This window comes from Phocoena sinus, chromosome 3, assembly GCF_008692025.1.
Source record: "Phocoena sinus isolate mPhoSin1 chromosome 3, mPhoSin1.pri, whole genome shotgun sequence".
Lineage (NCBI taxonomy): Eukaryota > Metazoa > Chordata > Mammalia > Artiodactyla > Phocoenidae > Phocoena > Phocoena sinus.
This window is the reverse complement of record NC_045765.1, coordinates 17,360,722-17,382,640: the sequence shown is the minus strand read 5'-3', so window position 1 is coordinate 17,382,640 and position 21,919 is coordinate 17,360,722. Positions and strand designations below refer to the sequence as shown.

Sequence of the window (21,919 nt, the reverse complement as noted above, 5' to 3'; positions counted from 1 at the left end):
GGAAAATTACTGCAGCAAGGACTCTAAAAGCAAAAATGGCAATTCACCTAAATGGCCATCAACAAAACAGCTAAAGCGCAATTTTTACCTTATCTTATTGCTTGCACAAGTACATTTAAAAACAGAAAAGTATATACATAGTAGATACATAGAGATACAGACCTACACTTTACATTTTGAAGTGTGACAGAGTAGAAATTAATGATTTTAAATAATTTGACTAGAACAGAAACAGAAGTGAGACCAGGGTCTGAGTTGTTACATTTCCATAGTAAACTTAAAGCTTTAAAATATCACCACCTGTATTACCATCTCATTTGAGCCTCACAGTCTTTTTATAGTTGAAGATACTGAGGTCAAGCAATGAGCTGACTTGTGTTCCCTGACTTGTGGTCAGGGAACCAACTCCCATCATAATCCTCTATCCACCCTACCACAGAGATTGCCAAGTTGGATCCACATGGTAGCAGGGTGCCCAAACCACAAGTTTTCCATTTTTTGTTTGCTTTTAAACACAAGTTACAAAGCAATTATGAAAGTTCTTTCTAGTTTCTAGGTTTACCTTTTCAACACTTAACACATAAGTTTTCTCTCAATTTTGAAGTTTACTTTGTTTTCAATTCAATAGTTTGAATACAGGGGATCAACCTGGCAGCCTCACTATAGACAAAACTTCTATCTGAACACAAAGAGATCTATGAAACCACAGAGAGGTACAAACCTGGTAGTTAGGATTGTCAATCATGGGCGGCTTCCATTTGCCCTTATAATTAGGGTTGTCAATCATAGGTCGCTGCCAGACACCACACCCAGGAGCCGACTCACACTTAGGGTTGGCAATCTGAGGAGCCTCCCATTCTCCATCCATATCTTCATCCCTGTGGAGATACAAACAAACTACAAATGGGTTCTGCAGGACTGTGCAGGACTGTGAAAAGCTGCCCCAGGGCTTCCCTGAAATCCTGCAGAAATACTTTCACAATGTCGTACTACAGAGCATCATCTTGTTTCCACATTTCCAGTAGTAAGGGTTTTTCATGACAGATGCATTTAAAAAAAGAGATGAAAATGTAATCAATTTAGTTTGTTGAGCTCTACACTTAAATTTGAGCAGTTAGCTGTATTTAAATATTAACTTTTACTTCAATAAAAAAGCAGGCAATTTCAAAAGTTAACTAAAGCTCATACCAATCCTCTGGCTTCTCTGCATCTGGGTCAGGTACATATTCAGGTTCATCATCTAACCAGCCTTCAGGCTTTGTGGCTTCTTCATCTGGAATCTTAGCAGGGGCATCTTCATCCCTTAAACACAAAAGAAAAAGCCAATTACTGACAACATTTGGCCGGAGAATCACAATGTGGTCCCACTTTGTGAATCTTAAACAGTGCAATCTAAAAATATGTAGGCCTTACTTAATCAAAAAACTTAAAATAGTTCCTCCTATAAATATCTAAAATCATATACAAGGGCCTAGTATGCAGAATTTATAAAGAACTCTTACAACCTAATAATAAAAAGACAATTCAACTTAAAAACCAGCAAAGGATTGAATAGACATTTCTTCAGACATAGAAATGCCCAATAAGCACATGAAAATATGTTCAACATCATTAGCCATCAGAGAAATGCAAATCAAAACCACAATAAGATACCACTTCATACCCAGTAGGATGGCTATAATAAAAAAACTGATAAAACTAAGTACTGGCAAGGATGTGGAGAAAATGAAACCCTCATACATTGATTGTGAGCAAGTAAAATGGTACAGCCACTTTGGAAAACAGTTTGGCAGTCCCTCAAAAAGTTAAACATCATTACCATATGACCCAACAATTCTACTCCTAGGAATATACCCAAGAGAAATGAAAATGCATATTCACCCAAAAACCTATACATGAATGTTCATAGCAGCATTATTCATAACCACAGCCAAAAAAGGGAAACACCCTAAAGGTCAATCAAATAAGGAATGGATAAATAAAATGTGGTATTATCCACACAATGGAACAGTCTTCAGTCATAAAAAGGAATGAAGTACTAATCCATGCTTCAACATGGATGAGTCTTAAAAACATTATGCTGAGCAAAAGAAGCTAGACACAAAGGACCACATATTATATTATTCTATATCCAGAATGGGCAAATCCACAGAGACAGAAGGCAGATTAGTGGTTGCCAGGGGCTGGTGGAAGGGAGAAATACGGAGTAACTGCTTCATGGGTATGGGCTTCTTTTTGGGTGATAAAAATGTTCTGGAATTAGACAGTGGTGATGGTTGCACAACACTGCAAACATACTGTAAAACCACTGAACTGTACACTTTAAAGGGTGGATTTTTAGCATGTGAATTATGACTCAAACAGTTACTCTTAAAAGTTCATCAAGAAGTACCTAATTTCAAAGCTTTATGCAGTTATTGTTAGAGCCACTTTAGCTGGTAAGCAGAGACATCTTCTATTCTTGGTCAGGATTATGCTTGGTTTTGAAATTTGCTAGTTTAAAATTGTGTAAGAACTTAAACTTGTATATCATTCAGCTGATCTTTCAAGCTGAACATTCACTTCTCCACCCCCAAAATAAAACAGCTAGTTAAGGAATACAATACTGAACAAGGCTGAGTCGAAATATACAAATAAACTCACCTACTACACCAGTGCAGCATAAAAGTATCAACTAGAATTTAACTGTGAAGCCTAAGAGGATACTTACAAGTGGAAGATCAATTTTATCACTTCTCTTTGTTCACTTCCTGACATTTCCAAAAGTCACCATACCAGAGTTCAAAGATGGTCACATACAAGAGTACAACCCACCTGTTTTCTTTTCTTACCACTCTCCAATTTGCACCTTATGTAAAAGGCTACTCAATTTCCCTCACACGTGTTAAGCTCACTCCTATTCCTCTACTTTTGCACATGATATTCTCCTTCAACCAGGGAATACCATTTTCCATCTTCACCAGTTAGTTAACTCTTGCCCACTCCAAGAAACTACTGAAGTTAGGTATACCTGGTGCTCTGGTCACAAGTAACACATATTAGACCATTCACCCCATGCATGCCAACTTCAAGTGCCTGTCTCACAACTAGACTGGGAGTTGTGTAGGCAGCTGGTGTGCTTGTGGTTTTGTATTCCAGTGCTTAACACAGAGCAGAGATCTCCTGAGTATTGTTTAAATAGGAAAAAGGTTATTTTTCAAATTAAAATTTACAATTTTAGGACTCCAGCTTTAAATGTGAATTCATAGAAGCATTGGAAAGGCCAGGCCGAAAGATCCGAGGTTCTGCCACAAACCAACCGTGTCACCACAGGCAAACTCTATCATCAGTTTCAGCATTTGGTGGCTTGTAAAATGGTATGAGGCAGCCCAGATGATCACGATGGCCCTAGTAATCACTAGGTGGTCACTACTATTTTCAGCTATAGTAGTCTACATTTTTCCTAACATTTAGACTGCATCACAGATTATCCAAATTATCAGATTTCAACCACCATTCAATTGTTCAAGCCAAATGGAATGTATGAAATGCTCCACTGCATTCAAAGACAGGTCCCAAAGACTCACCAGTCATCTGGCTTGACAGCATCAGGATCTGGTATTTTTGGTCTTTCATCCCAATCTTCAGGCTTCCGGTCTTCTGGGTCCTCAATTTCACGTGAAGGATTTACAGGAGGCGTCATGTCATTTAACAGATTCCCACTGTTTACAACAGACTGGTCCACTAATATTTCAAAACTATTATCTGGATTCAAGACTGAAAAAATTAAATGCAATTTAAAAAAGTTAATTAGCCACTCATTCCCAAGCTCTCTTTACCACAACACAAACAATCATATTTCTAACAGAAAGCAGAAGTATGGAGTAAAGACCTTGGGCGTTAGAACATGGTCATGGAGCCTTAGGCAAGTTAGCACGCTTTTTCCTTATCTGTAAGTCGTAAATGTTAGTTCTTCAGGTTTTTAGGAATTAGAACAAATGACAGGTAAAATTTTTACACACCAAAAGATTCCACGTATGAACATTAAAAACATCAAAAAAAACAAAGGTACATAAACTAATGCAATATTGGTTTGACACAAATGGTTACACACCAGTCAACAGGCAAATAAGTTTATTTATTATAACTGTCCCCCAAGAGAAAAGGCCCATTTCCTCATTTTTTGAGTTGGTATTACCACTATGTTGCCCAAATTTCAAATTACACAAAATTTCAATTACATGTGGTTTATTAAACCACATGTCTACTCAGATTGTACTTTTGGAATCCAGTGAAGAATGCAAACATAATTTTAAATCCATAAAGGTATCTTAAGTGTGAATTATGCTAAAGCCTGGATCCTACATCTAAATGCCTAACAGGCAACTGACTAGGTCACAGCACATCCACAGTACTATGGAAAATGACAGAGTACTATGCTGCTATCCTCAATGACAATGAAGGTTATCAATGTTATCAGTGATATCTACTCTCACAGAAAGATTCTCATGCTTTTGTGAAGAGAAAAAGTGAAATATAGCATACTTAACTTCTAATAAAAATTACATGTGTCTATACATATATACATGTTTATTCACATATAGCCAAATACATCACAGTGTTGATATTTCAGATAATTTTAAATGTTTTCTTTTTGCTTTCTTTTTCCTTTTAAATTCCTATGCTGAATATATATTACTTTTGTTATAAAGAAGAAAGGTTATTGCATTCTTTAGGAAAAGAGGCATGTCTATATGTGATCTCAAAGCAGCAGGAAAAACTTCATTAAATAAAAAGACCCATTCCAATGTCCAAATGATTAAACTCAACTGTCTAGGTGTTGGAGCATCCAAACAAGTTCAACTAGAAGATACTTTGAAAAAAACTGTACACATATTTCTATTGTATGCCCTATAACTTAACATCCCATCAACAAGAAAATAAACAAAGGGAGGAAATGAAGGGTGAGGATCAAGCAAAGAAGCTCTTTATGGGACACACAAGCTTATTCTTAAAATTGTTTCAAACCCTAGCTCTCAATTCAACCTAAGGAAGAGACATTTTAGTGCTGAGAAATTAAGTTCTTCTCATAACTAAGATATTAAGTCAACAGAGATTCTTATTTGCAGGCTTACAATCTTTAAATTAAATGGATGATAAATGTGTAGTGCTATAAAAACCAAAATTTATTAACAGTTTTTCTTACTTAATGTATAAAGATGTGTTTTCTTATCAGTAAAATAGGTCTTCAGATCTGCATCTGGCCTCTTAGCATGCTTTTCTTCATATACACCCGTTTTGGGGTTTTTGTGGCGAAAGATGAAGTGCAATTTATAGTCCTCTCCACATTTATCTGGACCAAACATAATCGTGTAAGGGGTCTTGTCGTGGAACTGATCCTTCAGAAACAAAAATGGATTAAGTAACTCAAAGTGTTGAAAAGCAACCTTTCAAAAGTGTGATATGTCCTCTTATAAAATCCCAAATAGTGTCCTATTAAAGGAAAAGTTTATTCATTTATGAGGTTTGTACAGATACCAGTGAAAAGGAATAACCAGAAATTACCGGGAAATTTTACATGAGAATATATGAAAGTGCTTAAAAACACAAAATAATGCATATACCTAGATAGTTACTGCTTCTTTCATAAAACAAAGAAATAAGTTTGCTAAAACTAAAAATTACACAGGACAGAAACCAAGGATAAAACAAAACAGCTTTGAAATTTACATTTCAAATAAAAAGCACAGAAATGTCAAGGTCAGTATTTCCAGCCTCCAAAATATTTCAACAGCAGGAAAAATGGCCTTATTTTCACTGGTCTTAGAAAATTTTCTTTCCTTTTCTCTGAGATTCTTAAAAGGTAACTGTGGGAGGCCACATAAAGAAATAGGAAGTACCTACCAGGTTGAGCTCTGGGGTTTTGGAAAGTAGTTTCACATAGGCACCACCACATTCTATTCCATTTTGGAAATTAACCTCATACCTAATTTCAGAGAGAAAGGCAGAGACCAGACGGCATTTTGAAAGATCAAGTTTCTTAATTTATTTCCCTTTCCCCCACTTTGGTCACATGTTTTATCACAGGTCATATGTGAAGATTCCATCTTCTATTGTTATACTTACCCAATCCCCCAAAATTAAATAAGTAAAAGAAAATTAAATCTTAATGCAGATTCCCAGTAAATACTGTTTGCAAAATCCAGAAGTTCATTTGCTATCAGTAGGAAAAATAGCTGATTTATTTCAAAATAATTTACTGGGCATGAAAAAAATTTTACATTACAGGATGCTTAAATACATCCTAAAATTCCTACTGTAGCATGTAATTATTCTCATAATTTTTTTTTACATAGAGTAATAGTTTTATAATATAATGTCTTCACTTCCTAGAAAGGGTCTATCAAGCAATTGTTTCACTCACTGAATAATGAGAGGCTTGGTATCAAAGATGAAGGGCTTGTTCAGTTTAGCAGAGATAGCATGATGCTTGGCTCGAGACATCAATACAAGTCCTTTATCGCCTGGAAGTTTTGTTTCCTTCATTTCATCTACCTCCCATTTTCCTGCAAGACAACAAAAAAGGTCCCACTCCCTAATTAGACCTCTGAAGATCCTGAAATCGTAACAAACAAAACTCCAAGTTGTGCAAATCCATCATACTGACAAATGTTTAACATGTTCCATTTACCTCTGAGAGCTGGTCTATAAATATCAAACACACATAATTGACAAATGTTAGGATATGGTTTTTAAAAACCTATAGCACATTCATTCTACCAATGCCTAGAAAAGACCTTCCATTTCCAAAATACAGCACCATGGGTAATAAATCTCCTTCCATTTTATGGTGTAAAAATAAACATTAAACAGGTCTAACCCTATAAAATACAATAGAACACACAAAGAAAGCAAACTTCCAGTGAAAGATCTTAAAATGTATACATACTCTTTTTTTTTTTTTTTTTCCCCGGTACATGGGCCTCTCACCGTTGTGGCCTCTCCCGTTGCGGAGCACAGGCTCCGGACGCGCAGGCTCAGCGGCCATGGCTCACGGGCCCAGCCGCTCCGCGGCATGTGGGATCTTCCCGGACCGGGTCACGAACCTGTGTCCCCTGCATCGGCAGGCGGACTCTCAACCACTGCGCCACCAGGGAAGCCCTATACATACTCCTATTAAACTAGTCTTGAGAGATACTATGGAAATACATCAAACCTCAATCTGCTATTATATCTAAATCAAATGCAACTCTCACCATCATATTTGGCAATTTCGTCATCAGTGTCATCTTTCTTGGCTTTGGATAAAATCCACCTGTAATTAAGACATACCCCTAAGTTAAGATTCAAATTATAGTTGGCCTGTAAAAAGAAACAATGTAAACAATAATAAAAATAGGAACTATCCAGCTCTTCTTAGCTTACCTAACCACTCTACTTTCAAATTTTAAATGTCATTCAAGTAGTGATAATATATTGTACTCAACTCAAAAATCTGTAAGAAAAAGTACCAAACCCATGAAATAATTTCACCTTTTAAGACTCAAGAGAAAACAACTTTCTCAAAGAACAAAATACAGGGTGAAGGGAAAAGAAATGGAAGCAAGAACCACATGTTCTAAATCACTATTTTCCTAAAAGGGATGAAAGATATAAAATAGTTAAACATTTCACTATATAAAATAATATCCAAAAAGGAATATACTATTCCATCTTATTTATATGATGTCTGCCTCTAAGATTTTTTCCCCCTAAGAAACACTTACCCTGACAGAGTTCCTCTGTCAAAGCAATCAGCAAAATACACTTCCCCTGTTGGAACTGGAGCTTTGTAGGTGACCTGTGTTAAATATAAAAATGAATTAAGAATTGAAATATTCAGCAACACTCCTTTCTCAGTAGGATCTATTCTCTTGATTTGTTTTCAAACTTTCATAGCTGGCCCTTGAATTCAATCCATATAACTTATCTTTGGGACAATATAACAAAGGCTGACAGATCAATAAAAATTTTAGCAAATTTTGCTTTCCCTGTGATAAGGATCCAAAATTTACCTTCATCCTTTGGTTATCTCAAGAGGCAAAATGAATAGATTCAAAGACCACTTCAAACCTTTGGAGATGGAGGAGTGCTGGTATCTGCTTTCGGTTTTGAGTCTTCTACCTCTTCAATGACATCATCAAGGTCATCCTCAATGTCAATCACATCATCTTCATGTCCATCATGAGCCTGAACAAGAGCAGTTCCAAGGACCAGTAACACACACAGCAACCACTTCCCTTCCATGATCTAAATATAAAAAAGGGTACAGTTAAATGCATCACCTCCTTTTAAAAAAATTTTGTAAGACCACTAACCCCTCTCTTATTTATTTGTTTTTGTTTTTTTTTCTTTGCCGTACGCGGGCCTCTCACTGTTGTGGCCTCTCCCGTTGCAGAGCACAGGCTCCGGACGCACAGGCTCAGCGGCCATGGCTCACGGGCCCAGCCACTCCGCGGCATGTGGGATCTTCCCAACCGGGGCACAAACCCGTGTCCCCTGCATCGGCAGGCGGACTCTCAACCACTGTGCCACCAGGGAAGCCCTAACCCCTCTCTTATTTAAAATTAAGGCTTTCAAATCAGAACTTCATTGTAGTTCACTTTACAGATAAAGAAAGTGAATCCAGAATGATAAAGCGGTTTTCCTAAAATCAGTTAGTTAAAAGATTCAATTTCAATAAAAATTTCAAAATAAAACTCAAACATAAACAGGTGTCCCCATATAGAATATCATGTTGGCTACACAAATTTATGGTGTTCAGATACAATTTCAAACTAAATTCCTGCATTTGTAAAGAGCTCTACAATGGACAAAGCCCCTTTTACAGGTTAGTTTAAATGAGTTAAAACATTACAATGAAGTAACAGAGGAGCTAACTAGTCTCACATTAAACACTTAATTTAGATGCTGCTCCTCTTGTCCAAAGACCATCAAGTGTAGATATGGTTGTAAATTAGTGTTTTAAGACTCAACGAAAAAATATATTAAACCACAGACCAGCTATTTTTACCTCTTATTTTCTAAGCCTGTAAGTGCCTTATGTATTGTATTAGGCAGTCATGAATGGTAGTCGGTCCTTTTCCCAAAACCACAGACCTAAAGATACAAAAACTGAGCCACATGGATGCACAAAAATATTTGGTAGTGGGTAGTATAGAGTTTCAATTCTGCAAGACGAAAAGAGCTCTCTCTGGAGATGGATGGAGGTGAAAGCTGCACAACAATGAGAATGTACTTAATGCCACTGAACTTAATAATGGTTAATATGGTAAGTCTTATGATAAGCGTTTTTACTACAATACAAAAGATTTTAGGGGCTTCCCTAGTGGCGCAGTGGTTAAGAATCCGCCTGCCAATGCAGGAGACACGGGTTTGAGCCTTGGTCCAGGGAGATCCCACACGCCATGGAGCAACTCAGCTTGTGCGCCACAACTACTGAGCCTGTGTGCCACAACTACTGAAGCCCACGTGCCTAGAGCCCGTGTTCTTCAACAAGAGAAGCCACTGCAATGAGAAGCCCACGCACCACAACGAAGAGTAGCCCCTGCTTGCCACAACTAGAGAAAGCCCGCACGCAGCAACGAAGACCCAACACAGCCAAAAATAAATAAATAAATAATAAATAATTTTTTTAATTTAAAAAGGAAATAGCTTAATTTTTTTTGGTGTCTTATACATCAACTTATTCCAATGCTGAATTTGATGCCTAATTCCTTATAAACTCTATAATCCTTTAAAGTGAGTAACAGTATGTAGAACTAGATTTTCACATATCATTTGGTGGTATTTGTTTTATTTACATATCTTGGGTACTGTTTTCACAAAATGAAAGAAGGTAAAGTTCACTGGATTCCTAAATGCTTAGCATTTAGGCAGTGCAGAAAATAAAAGTGCTAAAAAAAAAAAAGTGCTAAATAAAATCATTGATAATGTTTCCTAGGACTGGTATTAGTTTTTAGGAGAAACTCTCAATGTCAACATTCTGCTCTAGTTTCTAATATACTAGGAATATCAGTAATTTCATTTATTCACTGGAAAGGCCTCTATTCTCTAATATCAAAATAATATACAATGGCACAGCAACATTGCTTTGATTTACAACTACAAGGAATTCTCTAAAACTAAACAGGTTGATTCAACACTTTTATCTAAATCAACTCTATACAACTCCCAAGTCCTCACAGAAACAATGCTATAAATGGTAGCTGGGTTCCCAGGGATAAGCTACAAAACCAAATTAGCCCAAAACATAGCTAAAACAATATATGCATACAATTGTTAAAACTTTTTAAAAGACAAAATGTGGTAAGCCTAGTAGTAATTAAATGAAGCAAAAAACCAGTGGATTAATCAGGACTAAGTACTGATGCTGGAACATCGCTGCTCAAGGAAAAGCTAATCAGGGAGATGAGCTAACTACTTACCTTTTAAAAAGGTAAGACTGATTTTTTTTCCCCAATAATTTTTAATTTGTTGATACATTACTGTTGTGGGCTTAACTGTGCCCCCCTCCCCCCATTCACATGTTGAAGTCCTAACTCCCAATGTAATATTTGGAGATAGGACCTTTAGGGAAGTAATTAAGGTTAAAAGAGGTCATAAGGCCTAATCCGATAGGCCTGGAATCTATATAAGATGAAGAGAGCCAGAAGTCCGTGTGCACATCAGTCCATGTGAGAGGACACAACAAGATGGTGGCCCTCTGCAAGCCGAGGAGAAAGTCCACACCAGAAACCAACTCTGCCAATGCCCTGATCATGGACTTCCAGACTCCAGACTGTGAGATAATAAATTTCTGTTGTTTAAGCCACCCAGCCTGTGGTACTGTTACGGCAGTCCAAGCAGACTAATACAACTGTCCTTAGGTTAAGCTTAATTTTATATAAGGCAGTGCTTCTCAAACTTTAGCATGCATCAGGGGGCTTTTTAAAACAAATCACGGGCTTCCCTGGTGGCGCAGTGGTTAAGAATCTGCCTGCTGGGGGTGGGGTAGTGGTGGTGGTGGTGGTGGGATGAATTGGGAGATTGGGATTGACATATATACACTAATATGTATAAAATGGATAACTAATAAGAACCTGCTACATAAAAAAATAAATTAAATAAAATTCAAAAAGAGAAATCCGCCTGCCAATGCAGGGGACACGGGTTTGAGCCTTGGTCCAGGAAGATCCTACATGCCGTGGAGCAACTAAGCCCGTGCGCCACAACTATTGAGCCTGTGCTCTAGAGCCCACGAGCCACAACTACTGAGCCCGCATACCACAACCACTGAAGCTTGCGCGCCTAGAGCCCTTGCTCCGCAACGAGAGAGGCCACCGCAATGAGAAGCCCGTGCACCGCAATAAAGAGTAGCCCCCGCTCGCTACAACTAGAGAAAGCCTGCACGCAGTGACAAAGACCCAACACCACCAAAAATAACTAAAATAAATAAATTTATTTTAAAAATTAAAAATAAATTTTAAAAATTGCTGATTCAGTAGATGTGGGCTGGGCCCAGTGGGCTAGGACTTCACATTTCTAACAAGTTCCAGGGGATGCAAAGGCTGCTAGCTCAGGAATCACACTTTGAGAACCACTGATTAGGGTTTATGAATAATCAATTTGTGCTTTGTTTTCCAGTTAATAAAAGCACTTTCACATAGGCACACTGTTTCGCATAAACCTCCCTTGAGGTACTACTCTAATTTTACTTTACATATTAATAACTAAGACTAGTAAAATGAAAATAACCCAATCATTTACTCATTATCACAACCAATAAGAGTCAAAGAATTCATATCCCATATTTCTATTACGCTAGACAAAATGTAGTTGAATACTGAGGAGGTGTGATAGAGACAGGACAGGAAGACTAGTCAGTAAGGGTACTAAAGGGAGTGGTCTGATAGGGGATTCAGGTAGGGTTTAGTGAGGGAAAGTGCAACTGCAGAACAGCTAGCCCTGGTTGGTGGACCAAAGATCCTGGGAAAGGAGGCATCTGTGTGGGGGAGGCAGAATGACCCAATGAAAGGAAAACAGTTTTCAGGTAGCAGAAGGCTACCATCCCTGTCAGGAACAACAAAGGGATAGGGAGTCTCCAGCAAACTTCAGGAAATGCACTTCGCTCCACCACCGTTTCCCATACACCCTGAGTTGCAGGACCCAGTTTTTCAGAAGTCTTAGGCACATATCTGTTAACTTTCGCATTATCCAGAGGGTTGTAAAGCTGTGGAGGAACCACTACTGCCAAACCATGGTAAACTGATTCTCATAGCTGTGCACTGATGATCCTAAGCCACTGCTAGTTTTACATGTGCTATTTCAACATTTGTAATTTGCCAAAACTCCCGAGAAATTGCTACAGCAAACAGGTCTAGTCCCAAGAGCCACTATGAAGCCAGCCCAAACATTTCAAGTTTTGTTAAAGACCTGATCACACTTACAAATAATTCAAGACAATATATTTTAAGGTGATATTAATTCTCTGCTTCATTAATGAAAATCCAATATTACCAAGAAACAAAATCTACCCTCATTTCAATCCTCCTACCCACACTCCTTATATCAAATGGAGTCCAAAAAGGATGTTGCACTATTACGCTTTCCAGATGAAAACATAGGAGAAATTTTAAGTGATCTTGGGTTTGACAATGAGTTTTCAATACAACATCAAAAGCAAGATACATTATTTGCACAGTATATCTTTTCCAATTCTTTTATTCAACCTTTTTGTACCATTATGTTTTGTTTTTTTAATAAATTTTTAAAAATTAAAAAAAGCAAGATACATGAAAGAAAAAATTGGTTAAACTGAACTTTATTAAAATTTAAAACTTCAACTCTATGAAAGAAACTTAAGAGAATTAAAAAACAAAACAAGGTAGGAGAAATATTTGCAAAATACATACCTAATAATGAACTGGTTTTCAAAATGTACGAAGAACACAACTCAACAATAAGAAAACAGGGACTTCCCTGGTGGTCCAGAGGTTAAGACTCCATGCTCCGGGACTTCCCTGGTGGTGCAGTGGTTAAGGATCCGCCTGCCAATGCAGTGGACATGGGTTCGAGCCCTGGTCCGGGAAGATCCCACATGCCGCGGAGCAACTAAGCCAGTGCGCCACAACTACTGAGCCTGCGCTCTAGAGCCCGCAAGCCACAACTACTGAAGCCCACACACTTAGAGCCCGTGCTCCTCAACAAGAGAAGGTACTACAAAGGCCGTGCACCACAACAAAGAGTAGCCCCCCACTCATTGCAACTAGAGAAAGCCCACGTGCAGCAACAAATATCCAACTCAGCCAAAATTAAATAAATTAAAAAAAAAAAAAGACCCCGTGCTCCCAACGCAGGGGGCCCAGGTTCAATTCTTGGTCAGGGGGCTAGATCTCACACACCACAACTAGGAGTCCGCATGCTGCAACTAAAGATCCCGCATGTCACAACTAATACCCACAGCCAAATAAATTAAAAAATAAATATTTTTTAAAAATAAGAAAACCACTCAATTATAAAATGGGCAAAAGATCTGAACAGATACCTCACCAAAGAAGATATTCAGATGGCATATGAAAAGATCAAACATCATTTGCCGTTAAGTAACTGCAAATTAAAACAACAATGAGGGCCTTCCCTGGTGGTGCAGTGGTTAAGAGCTTGCTTGCCCATGCAGGGGACACGGGTTCAATCCCTGGTCCAGGAAGATCCCACATCCCGCAGAGCAACTAAGCCCATACGCCACAACTACTGAGCCTGTGCTCTAGAGCCCTCGAGCCACAGCTACTGAGCCTGCGTGCCACAACTACTGAAGCCCGCGAGCCTAGAGCCCATGCTCTGCAACAAGAGAAGCTACAGCAATGAGAAGCCCGCACACCACAACGAAGAATAACCCCCACTCGCCGCAACTAGAGAAAGCCCGCACGCAGCAATGAAGACCCAACACAAAGATAAATTTTAAAAAATAAATAAAATAAAACAAAACAATGAGATACTACTATACACCTATTAGCATGGCTAAGATTAAAAAAACTGGCAAGGATGTGAAGTAACAGGAACTCTCATTTCACTGCTGGTGAAAATCCAAAATAGTACAGCCACTCTGGAACATAGTTTGGCAATTTCTTACAAAGCTAACTATAGACTTAGCACAGGATTCAGCAATCATGCTCACAGGTACTTGCCCAACTGATCTGAAAGCTTACAAATGCACAAAAACTCGCACACAAATGTTTATAGCAGCTTTATCCATAAGCACCCAAAACTTGAAGAAACCAAAATGTTCTTCAGTAGGGGAATGAATAAACAAACTGTAGTACACCCATATGATGGAATATTGTTCAGAAATTAAAAGATGAGCTATCTAAAATGAATTACTTTGCCATACAGCAGAAATTAACACAACATTGTAAATAAACTATAAACTATACTTCAATTTAAAAAAATGAGCTATCAAGCCAAAAAAAGACTTGGATGAATCTTTAATGCCTATTGCTAAGTGAAAGAAGCCAGTCTGAAAAGGTGACATGCTATAGAATTCCAATTAGATCACATTCTGAAAAAGGCAAAAACTCTAGATACCAAAAAAAAAAAAAAAGTCAGTGGTCGTCAGAGGTTTAGGGGAGGGGGTCAGGTTGAATAGGTAAGCACAGGGGACTTTTTTAGGCAGTGAAACCATTCTGTTATGATGCTATAATTATGGATACACGACACTATCCATCTTTCAAATCCCATAAAACTTTATAGCACGAAGAATGAATCTTCATGTATGAAAAACAATTTTTTAATATATTTTTAAAAACTTATTTTATTTATTTTTGGCTACATTGGGTCTTCGTTGCTGCACGCAGGCTTTCTCTAGTTGCGGTGAGGGAGCTTACTCTTTGTTGCAGTGCAGAGGTTCCTCATTGTGGTGGCTTCTCTTGTGTGGAGCATGGGACCTAGGTGTGTGGGCTTCAGTAGTTGTCACACGCAGGCTCAGTAGTTGCGGCTCGCAGGCTCTAGAGCACAGGCTCAGCAGTTGTGGCACATGGGCTTAGTTGCTCGGTGGCATGTGGGATCTTCCCGGACCAGGGCTCGAACCTGTGTCCCCTGCACTGGCAGGTGGATCCTTAACCACTGCACCACCAGGGAAGCCCCATGTATGAAAATTTTTAAAAAAATCACTGAAGAGGTTGAGTGATCCAAGGATGGCACACAGGATGTGACAAAACAATCTAACTGTATTACAAACATACAAAACAACCTCACTGAATGGGATGGAGGGAAAAGATGTCAACCTAAGTAACTCTGGAAATGAGTGGAGTCTGTAAAACCAGACTGTACAAAAGCACTGTTCAAGTTGAGTAAGTTGTTTCACGTGAATATACAGGTTAAGAATTCGAATACTGCTATATATGTATATCAAAATTTAACAACTAAATAAATGGATTGTGGGAGCCACTTTCAGTGTTGGGTGTGTGAATTTTACAGATAAGCAAGGGAAAGAGGCTAAAATAATCCTCATGGTAATTGGCGAGAGACTATAGTATGAATTCATGTTTATCTTAATATACAGAGGGTTACACAGAGAAGTATTTATAGATATGTGCATATATACCAGTTAGTATACACACATATATTTCCTTGCTCTGTCAGCTAAGAAACTGCTACACCCCAGTAGCAATAAATACACCTAGTAGCAAGGATCTTGGTTTCCAATATCATCTCGAATAAAAGGAAACAGTGTTCCTTGGCTGACTCTAGGATTAGGGCAGGAAATATACAAGAGGAGCCTGGAGCATCTTGTGGTGCCAGAAAGGGAAGTGTTCAAAACAAAAACAGGACACCCACAGTGATGGGGGCTATGTCAAAGGAACACAAGAAAAAGCAATGGCCAAAGCTGGAACAATACAAGCAACAAAATAAGTGGTACTGGATTATACCTCAAATTATAAAATAAATGCCCATGAATCTACACAATACAAATATATTATTGAGTAAATAAATAAATGAGGAAGAGACAAATTTCCCATGAAGAAATATTCCAAGTAACAGATGTAGATACTCCAATGTCAAGGAGGTGGAACATAACCCCCCACTCCTTACGTGTGGGCTACACATAGTGATATTGATATCCTTCCAAAGAGCACAGTATGGAAAGGGGGAAAAACAAAAACTTTACAGTGGAGAAACCTAGCAAACACTACCTCAGCCAGCTGATTAAGGTCAACATCCAAAGTAATAGGTCATGTTGATAGTATGTACCCTTGATAAAATGTGATGAAAACAGTACTTTAACCTCTGTGGTCTTCTTCCCAAAAATCCATATTCCCTCTCGTCATGAGAAAAACATCAAAGAAATCCCAATAGAGGGACATGCTACAAAATAATCTGACCAGTAGTCCTCAAAATATGTCAAGGTCATCAAAAAACAAAGAAAATCTAAAAAACTGTCACAGCCAAGAGAAGCTTAAGGAGACATGATGACTAAATGTGATGTGGTATCATGGAACAGTAAAAGGGCAGCAAGTAAAAACAAAGGAAATCTGAATTAAATATGGGCTTTAGTTGGTAATTATTTATCAATATTGGTTCGTTAATTATAATAAACGTACTATACTAATGTTGTTAATAATGGCAGAAACTGGGTATGGGTTATATGGGAATACTCTGTACTATCTTTATAATCTTTTTGTAGATCCAAAACTATTCTGTAAAAATTAGTTTATTTTTTTTAAAAAGATGTTCCATTATTATGCACCAAATGTGATTGATTTGCCAAAAACCAGTTATTGGCAGAATCAGGATCAGAGGACAAGTCTCCTGTCTCCCAATACCTTACTTGCTAATTCTATTCTGGTTTTGTCTTAGAAACACAAAATAATTTTTCACATTTTAGTGTCTAAAAAGATTTCAGAAGCTTTTTTCTCCCTTTAAAACCCTTCATTTGGGGACTTCCTTGGTAGCACACTGGTTAAGACTCCATGCTCCCAATGCAGGGGGCCCAGGTTCAATCCCTGATCAGGGAACTAGATCCCACATGCATGCCACAACAAAGAGTTCGCATGCCACAACTAAGGAGCCCACCTGCTGCACATAAGACCCGGCACAACCAAATAAAAATAAATATTAAAAAAAGAAAACCCTCTTCATTTGTCTTAACATTTACAGACTCCTAAGCAGAGAGCGTATTTCTCTGTTGTCACCCACTATTTCTAGGATTATCAATAGGAAATACGTAACAAGTAGCTCAACAAAGCAATTATGCTTTTAAAAAACAAATAGCACATCTCCCCCACCCCCAACTTGCCCAAAGCCACAGAGCAAGTGATTCCTAGATCCAGAATGCTCAGGAATAAAAGTGAATAAAGAAATTAGGTACCTTTAAACCGAGTAACTTTCCAGCAGTAAATAAACATTTACTACATTTTCTAAGTCTCTTCTACTTCACAGTTCATGCTCACTAAGCTACATTAGCTCTTCTAGTACAAGATTTCTCATATTCCTGAATGCCATTATAGCAGTTTCTCCCATAATTTTACTTTCTGCTTGAAAGCCATCATTTTCTTGGAGCACTTCATTTCCTGGTTTTCTTCCAAGAGCCATTTTCTCGCTCTAATTTTTTTATCACTGCAAGACCGTTACTCTACAGCAGTGCCCCTTTTGAGCTAGGGTACAAATGCTGGGTGGATGTCTAACTCATGACTAAGCTACTTAATGCCACAAACTGTCCCACAGTAGGCCCATTTAAATTCCTGTCTTGGCCAAATTACAAATTACTTACAGGCATAGACCTCCAGAAGAGCCAGCAATTAAAAATCAAAACCACGAACAAGAAAATCTTTTAATATTTATGAGTCTACTGAAGTGAACTTTTCTTTAAAATACCTTAAGTTATATGTAAATTTGAGTTTTTAACTAGAGCAAAGCCTAAGTCAATAAAACCAATACTATGAGGGCCAACACTATATAGTCCAAGTTCTGATTTCTGTTAATCCAGAACTTGATCTACAAATAAAACTTACAATTTCTAGGTTCTAGAGAAGTGAACAGACTGCACTTCCTTCAAATACTCATCAATAAATCTCTCAACTGGACTTTATCTTTTTTTTTTTTTGGCCGCACTGCACAGCTTGCAGGACCTTTGTTTCCCCACCAGGGATCGAAACCTGGCCCCAGCAGTGAAAGCAGAGTCCTAACCACTGGACCACCAGTGAATTCTCTCAACTGGACTTTTAATAAATGCTGGGTGGCAAAGTTCAAGACTGTTTTCTGGCAGTCACAAGACTGAACTGTCAGAATTCTGTGTTACAAAGGGTTAAAGGAGAATATATCTGATGCCCATCAGAAAACCCAGCACATGTTAGAAACTAAATGAATGTTTGCTGATAGTGGTCAATTCCATGAGTGTCAACTAGTTACTAAGGATTAAAAAAAAAAAAAAGTCTCTGACCTTCAGGATCAATCTATATAGGGTGTCCTTAAAATCTGGAAACATAAAAAGTATTTGCCCATGTTTTCAGAGTTTATGAATATTCTGTAGTATTAGTTCTATTAATCAAATGTTGGGGGTTTTGGGGGGATAATACCAAAATAAACTCATAACCTTTTATCTAACTAGGAAAAAAATGTGCATAGGTATGTTAGTACTACTTAACGCTCTAGCTTGAGTATTTTCCTTATATTAAAAAAAAAGTCAAACAAGTAAAAATTTCAAAAATGAATTAGTGTCATGATAAAATTGCACATAACTATGTACACACAAGGGCATATAAAACCTAGAGAAATCTGAATAAGGTCTATAGACTGTACCAGTGCAATTTTTTCCTAGTTTTGATATTTTACAATAGTTATCTATCTATACTATTGGGGGAAGCTGGGTGATGGGTACAAGAGACCTCTCTGTACTATTTTGCAACTTTCCGTGGGTCTATAATTATTTCAAAATTAAAAGCTTCTTTTAAAAAATTTATTACTGGATCAGTATAGATGGTTCTTTAGACTTGATCAAAGTTGTCTAGAAAACAGCTTTAAATTCTAAAGCACAGAAGTACAGAGGAAGACTCAGAAATGAGTTGTATTAGAAATATGAACCTCTTACTCCCTTCCTTCCAATTAATAAGTGTTTTGTTTTTAATAATAAAATATAATTATCAACCTATATCCAAGTCAGAGAAGCTCTACCCTCTGGGATCACATAGACAAATGTACACAAAGCCAAGAAAACAGGAGCTAAACATATGCACACTTGTAATATATATTTATAAATAATATAAATGACTTCTGACTTGCTTCTCAGTTTCCCAAGGACAGAGCAAAAAACCCAGTTCTCAAAATCTGAGTCAGAAGGATTCTTCAAGAGAAACTAATCTACTCATTTTTAATGTTTCAGTTCACTCTTTTAACTTTTCAAAGAGTGAATTTATCTTGAATTCTAGAGATGGAAGTTTTCTATTTTAAAAACTAATGATTCAGAAAATGAACTCCTTATACAAAAGGCAGTATGGTGTATGTGATGGTGTAAACTGTCAAGTCAGAGAAAGCTGGGTTCTAGACTTTCCTGATCCTCTTTGTGGCCTTGGTCAGCTTACTGAATTTCCATGAGTCTTTTTTCCCTATTTTATAATGTAGCTAGTAGTATTAGTGGCTCGAAGGCTTGCTGTGAAAATATAAAAAGATAATACAAAGTCTATCAGAGTCCAGTACTTCATAGGAGTTCCCAAATGGTTTATTCTTTGATACAAAATTAGTACAACCACAGTGAATACATTTTCAATTCCCAGAATGGGCCAAAAGGTGTTAACTGTGCCCGTACACCTCCTATATTTCAACAAAGCTGAATGATTTTATGTAACAAGAAACACTAGCTTTCCTCTGATTATATTCTATGATTTCGTCTTTAACTCTTCCTTGCAACGGTGTATATATAATTATAGCATTTGGACAGGGAAATATCCCTATTTATCTGTGATTTTCTTTTTTCCTGCTCTTCCACCAATTTTCTTTATGAATTCTCCCAAATTTAACTTATTTTTGGTTAATGATAATTCTGTTCTCAACACACATTCTAAAAAAAGTCCGTATTATTTTACTATACACATTTAATAATGTACATGAGACTTCAACTGAACACAAAATTTTCTATTTAATGGAAACAGACACATTCTGTATTGAATTTTAACAAATCCAAAATTGATCAACTTTAGGAATGGGCAAACACTAAAGAAATATTACATTTGTCACCTCTCATTGGCAGAATCTTTATGCTCAGTAAGGGTCCATTCAGAAAAAAAATCTTTAAAACAAAGGGAGGCTCAAATTATTATTTTTTTTTTCAAATTATTTTTAAATTAAATTTAAACTTTAATATTTTCAAGTTAGTCTAGTTTTGCATCTATTTTCTTAAAAGATATATCGGTCTACGGTTTTCTTATGAAGTCTTTGTCTGGTTTTGGTATCAGGGTAATATTGGCCTCATAGAATGAGTTGGAAAGTGTTCTCTCTTGTATTTTTGGAAGAGTTTGTGAAGGACTAGCGTTAATTCTTCCCTAAGTATTTGGTAGAATTCACCAGTGAAGCCATTTGGTTCTGGGCTTTTCTTTGTAAGACTTTGTTTCTTAAAAGTAGTTAGGAAATTTCACCTCTAATTCCTTTAATCCATGAGAAATTAGAAAGAGGAACAGAAGGAATCCCACAGAAGGGATTATTTGTCTCAAGAGGGCTGAGGAAGTTCCTTTCTATTCCTAGTTTGTTGAGTGCTTCTATCATGAAAGGGTGTTGCACTTTATCGACTGCAATGATCATGCGGTTTTTGTCCTTTATTAATGCAGTATATTACATTCTTTATTATAGTTTGGTGAACCAACCTTACATTTCTGGGATAAATCCCACTTGGTTGTGGTGTGTATTTTTTTTTTTAATTTTTAAATTTTATTTATTTACTTTTGGCTGCACTGGGTCTTCGTTGCTGCACGCGGACTTTCTCTAGCTGTGGCAAGTGGAGGCTACTCTTTGTTGCAGTGCGCAGGCTTCTCATTGCTGTGGCTTCTCGTTGCAGAGCACAGGCTCTAGGTGCTCGGGCTTCAGCAGCTGTGGCACTCAGGCTCAGTAGTTGTGGCGCACAGGCTTAGTTGCTCCACGGCATGTGGGATCCTCCCACACCAGGGCTCGAACCCGTGTCCCCTGCATTGGCAGGCAGATTCTTAACCACTGCGCCACCAGGGAAGCCCTATAATTCTATATGTTGCTGGATCCCATTTGCTAGCATTTCGAGGATTTTTGCATCTATTTTCTTAAGGGATACTGTTCTATGGTTTTCTTTTCCTGTGAAGTCTGTCTGGTTTTGGTATCATGGTAATATTGGCTTCATAGAATGAGTTGGGAAGTGCTCCCTCTTCTATTTTTTAGAAGGGTTTGTGAAGGATTGGTGTTAAAACCATTTGGTTCAGGGCTTTCCTTTGTGGAATTTTACCTCTTAAAAGTAGTTAGGAAATTTCACCTCTAATTCCTTTGATCCATGAGAAATTAGAAAGAAGAACAGAAAAAGTGGCCTAGCTGGTGTTCTAGGTTTCTTGGGGGGGGGGGGGGAAGATTTTTATTTTTTGGCCATGCCGCATGGCTTGTGGGATCTTAGTTCCCCAACCAGGGATTGAACCCCGGCCCCCTGCAGTGGAAGAGCCAAGTCCTAACCACTGGACTGCCAGGGAATTCCCAAAAGTGATTTTTTTTTAAAAGGCAGTAATAAAAAATGAGGCAGTCTTTCTTTCATGTAGGCTATCCATTCATCTATTAATATACCCTTTTATTTTTTTTAATGTATTTATTTATTTATTTATTTTGGCTGCGCCAGGTCTTAGTTGCAGCACGCAGAATCTTCGCTGCGGCATGAGGGATCTTTTAGTTGTGGCATGCATGTGGGATCTAGTTCCCTGACCAGGGA

The 21,919-nt window shown here is 37.7% G+C and overlaps 1 protein-coding gene across 5 annotated transcripts in view; it reads right to left on the bottom strand.

Annotated features, from left to right (window-relative positions):
• CANX (calnexin) overlaps positions 1–21,919 on the bottom strand; it is a 32,189-nt gene that overhangs the window by 7,030 nt on the left and 3,240 nt on the right. For 3 of the 5 annotated variants that reach the window (XM_032626061.1, XM_032626059.1, XM_032626060.1), the window contains exons 2-10: positions 8,092–8,268; positions 7,746–7,819; positions 7,236–7,294; positions 6,404–6,545; positions 5,884–5,965; positions 5,186–5,378; positions 3,567–3,756; positions 1,189–1,302; positions 722–878 (exon numbers count right to left, since the gene is read on the bottom strand). In XM_032626061.1, coding sequence (XP_032481952.1) covers positions 722–878; positions 1,189–1,302; positions 3,567–3,756; positions 5,186–5,378; positions 5,884–5,965; positions 6,404–6,545; positions 7,236–7,294; positions 7,746–7,819; positions 8,092–8,265 — 1,185 coding nt within the window. In that variant the 5' untranslated portion in view covers positions 8,266–8,268. Of the gene's footprint in view, positions 1–721; positions 879–1,188; positions 1,303–3,566; positions 3,757–5,185; positions 5,379–5,883; positions 5,966–6,403; positions 6,546–7,235; positions 7,295–7,745; positions 7,820–8,091; positions 8,269–12,911; positions 13,047–21,919 lie in introns of all 5 variants that reach the window. The other 2 variants (XM_032626062.1, XM_032626063.1) reach the window with 2 other exon arrangements.